The sequence below is a fragment of the Mesoplodon densirostris genome, chromosome 1 (genome assembly GCF_025265405.1).
Source record: "Mesoplodon densirostris isolate mMesDen1 chromosome 1, mMesDen1 primary haplotype, whole genome shotgun sequence".
NCBI classification, from domain to species: domain Eukaryota; kingdom Metazoa; phylum Chordata; class Mammalia; order Artiodactyla; family Ziphiidae; genus Mesoplodon; species Mesoplodon densirostris.
This window is the reverse complement of record NC_082661.1, coordinates 148119302-148128798: the sequence shown is the minus strand read 5'-3', so window position 1 is coordinate 148128798 and position 9497 is coordinate 148119302. Positions and strand designations below refer to the sequence as shown.

Genomic DNA, 9497 nt, shown 5'->3' with positions numbered 1-9497 from the left:
GGGAAGCCAGGGGGGTAAACTCCTGAACCCAGCATTGCCCACCTGTGAGCTGTTTCCTTGGCAACACTGTGGTTTTAACCTCATCCGCTGTTCCTGGAGAATGTTCTGTGGGATGCTGTTGACTGAGACAACTCGTCACTGGGCATTAAGTAGCTTCTTCACATAAGAACTACTTACGTGAACACTACGTAAAGAGGGTTCACACAATGCTCCACAGCATGGGGGGAGACCACGGCCCCCCAGAGCAGATGAACTCCTGAAGAAAGGCCCTGTGTCCTGCTGGGCTTTCTTTGCCCACAAAACCAACACAGTGTGGGGCAATACATGGCCTTGCTTTCATGATGGAGACTGTTGTTCTTTTCCCTGGGCTCATGAGTAAATGAGGCTCTAACTCAGAAGGTGTCCTGGTCAGAAATTATAAGGGTCAGAAACCCACTCAAATAAACTCAATTGCAGGGTCTACTATGAAGCTATAACAGACAATCTCTCTGATTCAGGAACCCAAGTCCAGCCTGGCCTCCTGAAAGCCATCTGGGAGACAGCTCAGACGCCATGCTCTCCATTTTTCCTGGCTGCTTCCTGAATTCTGCCAGAACCTGGCTTGCTCCTGGGTCTTGCGTGCAGTTGGAACAGCCTTTATGGTGAACATCACCTGTTCCTTCTGCTCCAGAGCACACTTTCACATTTATGTCCAGGGACAGATTCTTAAGACACAGAAACTGATTGATTGCCCCTAGGCTCAATTTTCCATCCAACTCCAATTAGCTGTGGATACCGTGGGCAGGTCCACTTAGTCCAAACACAGCCCCTGCTGCGGGCTTAAGCTGGACAGGTACCTCAAACATGGCTACCCAAGTGAGGAGGGGGCATTAGTGATAGAAGGGTCCAGACATTTTTCTCTTCAGTAGGGAATATTTGATCCTCAGGGGGAAAGGAATTGACAGCTGTAAGGTAAAATCCCTAGTCCTAAGAGGGTTGGCTCATATATTACAGAATTAAACATTTCAATTAAAAGACAACTCATAAAATCAACTATACTCCAATAAAAATCAAATTACAAAAAAGACGACTCATGTTTCTTATAAATATATAACTTTATATATTATATATATTTACAATATGTACAGCATACAAATACGTTTTAATGTAATTCTAATGGCAGTCTTGAAAACAGATGTTTCAGAACAAAAGATGGGTACTTATCCAAGGTGGGTTCCGGATCCATCCAGAACCCATATTCTAGACAATGCCCCAGCCCAGATTTCTGTAGAAGTCACAGGGAAGAGAGGGGTGGCTGGAATGTGGCTCGGATACCCTTCCTCCTCCCAATTACCCTGGCCTTCCACCGGCATCGGCTAACATGACCCCACATGCACCCCTAAAATGGGCAGACCCTGGGGCCAGGGCCCAGTGCCTGGCACATAGTGGGCACTCCAGTACTTGTGGAATGAATAAAAGTGGGTGCTTTTAACCATCATGTCTAAGGCAGCATTTCCATAATCCAGAAGAGTCGGTCACAGAGCTATGGCTGGTCTAGAAGCAAATGTTTTAGGTGTTTCCCCTTTATAAGTAAAACAATCTACACGTCCAAGTGCTAAATAAATTAAAAGTTTGCCACAAAGTGCCATTTCTTCCTCGTGCTTTGGAATCTGGAAGCCATCACATCATCCGGTCACAGCACTTATCTTCCAAAAGTTTCTGTACATTCGACTAGTTCATCTATCGTGCGCAGCAAATCTTCAAAGGAAGGCCTTCCCTCTGGTTTCTACAATTCAAAATCAAGTAGAAGCTGTGGGTTCCAGAATCCATCCCCAAAATGATTTTTCACTGCTCCAACTCAGATAGCAATGCATACCAGAGTAAGGGACTCCTTGCTTCAGGGCTGGAACACACATGCATCTCTAAACAGGTCTAATCGATCCTGCGTGTGCTGCTTCTACACTAATCTTTCTGCCACATGGCTTTGGCATCCCATTCAAGAACCTAACAGAGGGGGCTTCCCTGGTGGTGCAGTGGTTGAGAGTTCGCCTGCCGATGCAGGAGACGCGGGTTCGTGCCCCGGTTCCGGGAAGATCCCACATGCCGTGGAGTGGCTGGGCCCGTGAGCCATGGCCACTGAGCCTGTGCGTCCGGAGCCTGTGCTCCGCAATGGTAGAGGCCACAACAGTGAGAGGCCCGCGTACCGCAAAAAAAAAAAAAAAAAAAGAACCTAACAGAGATCCTAACTGCCTACAAAATCAAGTCCTGCTAACTCACAGGGCCCTCTATAACCTGCCCCTCCCCCAGGCCCTTGCTACCCAGTTTTATTGCCCACAAAATCCCTCACATGGGCCCTATGCTCAATCAGAACAATCTCTACCCTTGTATACACACACCAAGTTCATTACCACCACCCTACCTTTGCTCACATTGTCCACACTCCCCCTAGCACCACTTCTTGGCCAGAAGGCCTCTGTCCATCCCAATCAATGCTCTTGGGAGGCATGATAGCAAGTGACCACGGCATGGGCTTTGGAGTCAGACAGGACTCTGCTTCTCTGTAGTTAAGTGGCCTTAGGCAAGCAACAACGTGATACCCTCATCCACAGAGTGATCATAGTAAAAGCATGCACACTTTGAAGGGTTATTTCGAGAACTAAATTGAAAGCACTTAGCACAGTGCCTAGCACATCATACCTGTGAGCTAATGTTACTGTTATCTTTCAAAAGTCATTTTGGTGTCTAATCTCTTCTATGAGGTAACATTTTAACATGGGGCGAAGGAAAACTTCCGAAGACTGAGAGTAAATGACCGGAGGAAGTTGAGGCTTGGAGAAAAAAACCTCTGGTGAAAGAGTAATACTTTGACAACACTAGAGATCCACTGAAAGAACAGCTACTTCTCTGGGCTTATCCCCAGAGCCCCCAGCTCAGGTGACTGTGGCGGGAGCCCCACTTGGGAAAGAAGCGGTAGCCTGAATTTACTATCTTAATTATTAGTGTTTCCCACTTCTTCACATCTTCTTCCCATTATTCAGACTGAGTTGAGAAGACTGGCTTCCTACTTAAGAGTTTGAAATCATATAAAACATGCACTCATTCACTAGGCTATAAAGACCACACAGTTTGAATCTACCAAGCCCAGATCCCTGAATGCTTTAGAGATTGAAGAAAAAAGCACCCGAAAAATGTTATACCTCCTGCCAACATCTCAGCATCACCTCGTATACATATCTGGACGCCAACTTCGGCTGATGGAGTCGGTGGCCGCGAGTAACCATGGTTACCACTTCATAGTTGGTGTTTTTCTCAAAGGGCATTCTGCCTTCAGTGAATATTTCCCACATTAAGACACCTGGAAGAGGAGAAGGATTGCCAAACAATGCACTCAGTTCCTCTTCAGGGCAGAGTTGAGGGGAAATGGAGCATGACTCTTACCAAATGACCAGATATCTGATTTGCTGCTAAAGCGGCTGTAATTAAACACCTCAGGTGGACACCACTTCACGGGAAATTTCGCGCCGGAAGAACTCGTGTACTGATCATCCAGAACATACCTAGAGTAAGACACTGAGTTACGGTCTGTATTTTGTACATGTTCTTTAATTTTTTTCCCCCTTAAAATCAAAAGCACAGTTGACTGAAGTCCAACAGGCATCCGGTTGAAGCTGGTTGTTTGCCTCTGCAGCCACGCCTCTGCAATTGCCCTCTTCCTCTAAGTGCTTGAGATGCATGCACTGTAACATTCTATCTGCGCTTTCACTTTTCTGTTTTTCTTTTTTATAAGGCATTGGAAGCAGCATACAAGAAAAGAGTTTGCAAACTTTCTTTTCAAGAAGCAGTTCTGTTCTTTAAACAAAAATTTTACCCAAAGGCCCCACATGTAAAACATCTAAGCAGAGCTGCTCTAAAGGAAGTGGTGCAAAGCACTTGGAGCACATGTGCTTTTGCCCCCATGATTCCACAGAGCACAACTTAAAACTATAGCAAATAAAAAGAGCAAACTGCAAAATGACGTACGCACGTGGTGATGTATATATGTATGTACCATGATGTTCATCCTCTATACACACACCCTCAGAACAATACTATGTAATTTCTCTATGGGAGCATACCTATGTCCTTCTGGAAGGACCCACACAAACTGGTAACACTGGTTACCCCTGGGGAGGATCTTCATTGGGGTGCTAAATATGGGCTCTTCAGCCCTTTCTGTAATGTGTTCAGTATGTCTTTACAAGAGGAAGGTGTTTATGTATTATAGGAACATACCAGGTTAATTTCTGCAAGCTCCATGGGAAAATATTCAAATGATTGCACAAACTTCCTTCGCTGTATAGACAAAGATGGTGACAGTGCCACCATGGGCATTTGTCAGTCAGGGGAGTCTGAACTGAGTGTAGAATGAGTGTTTCAAAGGAGCTGATGCAAAAGCACAGGTTTTTTGAAAGCCAAACGTATGAAAATCAAACCTGAAATTGGAGGCCTGTTAGATACAGAATATCTTCACAGAAAACAAACAAAGAGCACTGGGTCCTTACTGCCCTGAGAGCCAGCAGTTCTGGTCCCATTTCGGACAGTAATGGCTTTCTAACCTCCCTCGGCCTGAGTTTCCTCAGGAGGGAGGCCTGGCCTGCCTTTATAACCGCCCTCATGCTGGCCACGGGCTGACCACCCTGACCCCCTTTGGATTCTTGAGCAGGCCAAGCTCATCCCAAATTTCAAGCTTTTGGACTCGGTGTTCTGCCACCTGGAATATTTTATCCTCAGACTTTCACCTAATTGACTACTTCCTGCCTTTTGGGTCTCTTTTCAGATATCCTGGTCTCAAAGAGGCCTTCAAGAGGCACCAGATTTGAAGTCGCTACTGTCACCCCTGCCCTGCGCCATCACTCAGTACCCACCCGCCCCACCAGCCCCAAGTTATCGCTATCACAGGGGTCGGCAAACTTTTTCTGTAAAAGGCCAGACAATGAGTGTTTTAGATTTTGCAGGCCTTTGTAGAGGGAAAGCAGCCAGACAACACATCTGTGAATGAGTCTGTGTCCTATTAACACTTTATTTATGGACACTGGCTTTTGACTTTCAGATAATTTTCACATGTCATAATATTTTTAAAGTTTTTTTTCCCCCAACCATTAAACAATGTGAACACCGTGGTTGGCTCACGGGCCATACAAACATAAGTGTTGGGTCAGATGTGGTCCAGAAGCCGAGGTTTGCGGACCCCTGCTCTGTCACCTCACTCTGTACTCTCCCCTCTTAGTGGTTCTCAGGTCTTATGTTTCTCTCTCCTCCTGAATTTAAGCTGCATGTGGGCAGGGACTCACATGGATAATGTCATCCTCTGCTAGGGTTCACTCTCTAGTGTTGTGCCTGGCACAGAGCAGGCACCTAATTTTGTATGGACGCGTGTACAGATAAATGAATGGATGAAGGAAGGAGGGAAAGAAAGGACAAATGAAATACTTTTTAAAGGACTTTTCTAACACCCTATTAAGATTACAAAAATTAAGAGAATAAAAACATTATAGATTTGCGTATTCTAAAAACTTACCCCAAACACATTTCTATCAAAACAAAAGATTCTAGAAATTTAATCCACACCAGGGAGAAAAGAAAGTAGTGTATTTAACGGGCTATACTACCACCTAGTGGAGAGAATGACTAACAATAATTAACACAATGTATACTGTGTTATTTTAATATATTTATTTTATCTCAGGACATCTAATAGGGTTTCCTTTTTGCTTTATCAATGCAGATTATTTCCATGCTTATCGATTCTATAAGCTAATGTGAATATCAACTAAAGCCACATAATGAAGTATTAAGTAATCATAATTTCTCAACAGTTTACCTGAGAAAAAGCTAACAGTAAAATGACAAATTCAGAAAAGAAATCTTTCAAAATATAGATAATCTATTTTCTAACCTTATACAAAAAACACTAAGAAGCAGAAAAATCAATCTGTACAAAAATGATGGGGACTTAAAAAAAATGATGGGTACTTCTAATGTTTTGTTAAAGGAACAAAAGATATTGCAAAATAGCTCTTAAACAGGCGTCAGAGGAAGAAGCTGACACAAACTGCAAAGAAAAAGTCAAGTACTTTCAAGGGAAAGGCCACAGTCTTACATTGATTTAATCCAAAATTTATAGAAAATGTTCACATATACTCAGCCTTACCTAGCCATTCCAAAATCAGAAACTTTCACAATTCCTCCCTCATTTACTAGACAATTTCTGGCAGCCTGGAAAACAACATTATAATGGTATATTAGTTGCAAAGTTCCACAATAAAAGTAGAAAAATATAAGTTCTGTTTATATTAAATTTAGTATAACCCAATCAACATTTGCAGAGGTGCTGTCTCTTATAAATTTTTTTTTACCCCTATGGAAACATCTTCAACATTTATATGAAAGAATGGATAGAAAGAAAGGTCAAAAGTCTCATGTGAAAAAAGGCATTATTACATAATCTTTGCCAACTGTCATATCTATACAAGGACTAAGAGGAGGGTCAATCAGCTTTTTGCCCACCCATTTCTATTCTTATTAAACTATCTGATTTTCTTATTGATAGTGACAACGTCTCTTAAAGTCCTTAATTCAGGTTCTTACTAGGCAAGCTTTATAACACACAAGCATCAGAGTGATGGGTGAACAATCTTTTACCCAGTGGCTTTGCTCAATGATTGGTCTTCTCTAACCCAAAGAGTCAAAAGAACAGCCATATGTAACATAGTTTGCTTTGTCATTTATGACAAACACAATTCTAGATTACTTATACTTCCTTCCCCATTCTTTAAGGTTACAAGGTTCAAGAAAATAGTTTGGAAAAAGACATAGTATTTCTCAGAAGGAAGACATGATGACAATCTTTTTACATGCTATAACCCATAGACTAAGAATGTATTTTTCTTCCTTATGCTTCAGAATTTTATTCTCTGTACGAGGCAAATTCCATTTACATGAGGTTATTTCCTGTTGAATGCGTTTTAAGAGTCTCTTTGAAAGTACGAGTTAATACCCGTTCCCTGGATTATCTCTGTCTTCCTATAAAGATACCTTATCATGCCTTTACTTGATAGTCACCAGGATTCTTCACCCAGGAGACAGAAGCATCAAAATCTTCCCTTAAGGGATGACAAAAACCTACCCTAATGATGTCAGTATCATAGGCACAAACGTATCAAAATTGCCTTCACCAAGGTGTGGTATGTGTAGAGAGGTGTAAGTTGTCATACTCACGTAGACAACAGATTTCCATCAGTTTTAAAAGTCAAAAAAGAGAAAGGTGCTAAATTCACAAGTTTCAATATGACAAAGAGATGTTCTTTATCATCACTGAGCATAATAATAACTAATGTTACACATATCACATCATCTTCTATTTTGCAAAGTCCTTTGCCCCAATCATAAAATGTGATCTTTAAAAGTTTTGTGAAAGAAAAGCCCAGGACAGGATGACTTCACTGGTGAATTCTACCAAATATTTAAAGAAGAATTAACACCAATCCTAAGTTCTCAAACTCTTCCAAAAAATTTTAAAAGGTTCACTTCCAATCTCATTTTATAAGGTCAATGTTACCCTAACTCCAAAGCAAGATAAGGACACAACAAGAAAATAAAAATACAGCCAATATGCATGATGAACACAGATGAAAAAATCCTCAACAAAATATTAGCAAACAGAATTCAACAGCACATTAAAAGGATCATACACCATGATCCAGTGGTATTTATCCCTGGGATACAAGGATGATTTGACATATGCAAATCAAAAACATGATACACCACACTAACAGAAGGAAGGATAAAAATCACATGATCATCTCAACAGATACAGAAAAAGCATCTGACAAAATTCAAAATCCTTTCATTTCATGATTAAAAACTCTCAACAAGTTAGGTATAGAAGGAATGTACCTCTACACAATACAAGTCATATATTACAAGCCCACAGCTAACAACATACTCAATGGTGAAAAGCTAAAAGTTTTTCCTCCAAGATCAGGAACAAGACAAGGATGCCGACTCTTGTCACTTCTATTGAACATAGTACTGAAAGTCCTAGCCAGAGCAGCTAGGTGAGAAAAAGAAATAAAAGGCATCCAAATTGGAATAGGAAAGTAAGATTGTCTCTGTTTGCAGATGACATGATCTTATATATACAAAACTCTAAAGACTCCACTAAAAAACTGTTAGAAGTAATAAAAGAACTCAGTAAAGTTGAAGGATACAAAATAAACATAGAAAAATCACTTTTGTTTCTATACGCTAACAATGAACTGAGAGAAGTTAAGAAAGCAAGTGAATTACAATAGCATCAAAAACATTAACATATGTAGGAATAAATTTCACCAAGGAGGTGAAAGACCTGTACACTGAAAACTATAAGACACCGATGAAAGAAACTGAAGAAGACACAAATAAACAGCAAGATATCCTGTGTTCACAGAGTGGAAGAATTAATATTGTTAAAATGTCCATACTACCCAAAACGATCTACACATTTAATGTAACCCTAACAAAATTCCACTGCATTTTTCAGAGAAATATAAAAAACAATCTAAATTTCATATGAAACTAAAAAGACCTTGAATAGCCAAAACAATCTTGAAAATGAATAAAGCTGGAGGCATCACATTTCCTGATTTTGAAGTAGATTTCAGAAATATAGTAATCAAAACTGTATGGTAGGGCTTCCCTGGTGGCGCAGTGGTTGAGAGTCCGCCTGCCGATGCAGGGGACACGGGTTCGTGCCCCAGTCTGGGAAGATCCCACATGCCGTGGAGCGGCTGGGCCTGTAAGCCATGGCCGCTGAGCCTGCACGTCCGGAGCCTGTGCTCCGCAACAGGAGAGGCCACAACAGTGAGAGGCCCACATACCACAGAAAAAAAAAAACAAAACTGTATGGTACTGGCACAGAAACAGAGACATAGACCAATGGAACAGAACAGAGAATCGAGAAATAAACCCATGTATATATGGTCAACTAATCTTTAGCATGGGCACCAAGAACACACAATGGGGAAAGGATAATCTCTTCCATAAATGGTGCCAGCAAATTCAAATATCCATATGTAAAATAATGAAATTGGACCCTAATCTTACACCATACAAAAAATTAACTTGAAATTGATTAAAGACATAAATGTAAAACCTGAAACTATACAACTCCTAGAAGAAAACATAGGGGAAAAGCACTTTGACATGGTGTTGGCAATGATTTTTTGGATCTGACACCAAAGCACAGGCAACAAAAGCAAAAATAAATAACTAGGGCTACACTGAAGTAAAAAGTTTTTTCACAGCAAAGGAAACAATCAACAAAATGAAAAGGCAAACTACAGAATGGGAAAAAAAATATTTGTAAAACATATATCTGATAAAGGGTTAATATCTAAAATATATAAGGAACTCATTCAACTCAATAGCAAAAAAGCAAATATTCGATTGAAAAATGAGCAGAGGACTGAATACACACTTTATCAAAAAAGACACACAGG

General features: G+C 40.9%; 1 protein-coding gene across 7 annotated transcripts in view; it reads right to left on the bottom strand.

Moving 5' to 3' along the window:
• Window positions 1-1129: 1129 nt before the first annotated feature.
• The window catches only part of TEC (tec protein tyrosine kinase), a 159793-nt gene continuing 151425 nt past the window's right edge, over window positions 1130-9497 (bottom strand). For all 7 annotated transcript variants that reach the window (XM_060110320.1, XM_060110302.1, XM_060110306.1 and 4 more), the window contains 4 exons: window positions 6170-6234; window positions 3418-3536; window positions 3177-3334; window positions 1130-1765 (listed from right to left, as the gene is read on the bottom strand). In XM_060110320.1, coding sequence (XP_059966303.1) covers window positions 1682-1765; window positions 3177-3334; window positions 3418-3536; window positions 6170-6234 — 426 coding nt within the window. In that variant the 3' untranslated portion in view covers window positions 1130-1681. The remainder of the gene's footprint in view (window positions 1766-3176; window positions 3335-3417; window positions 3537-6169; window positions 6235-9497) is intronic.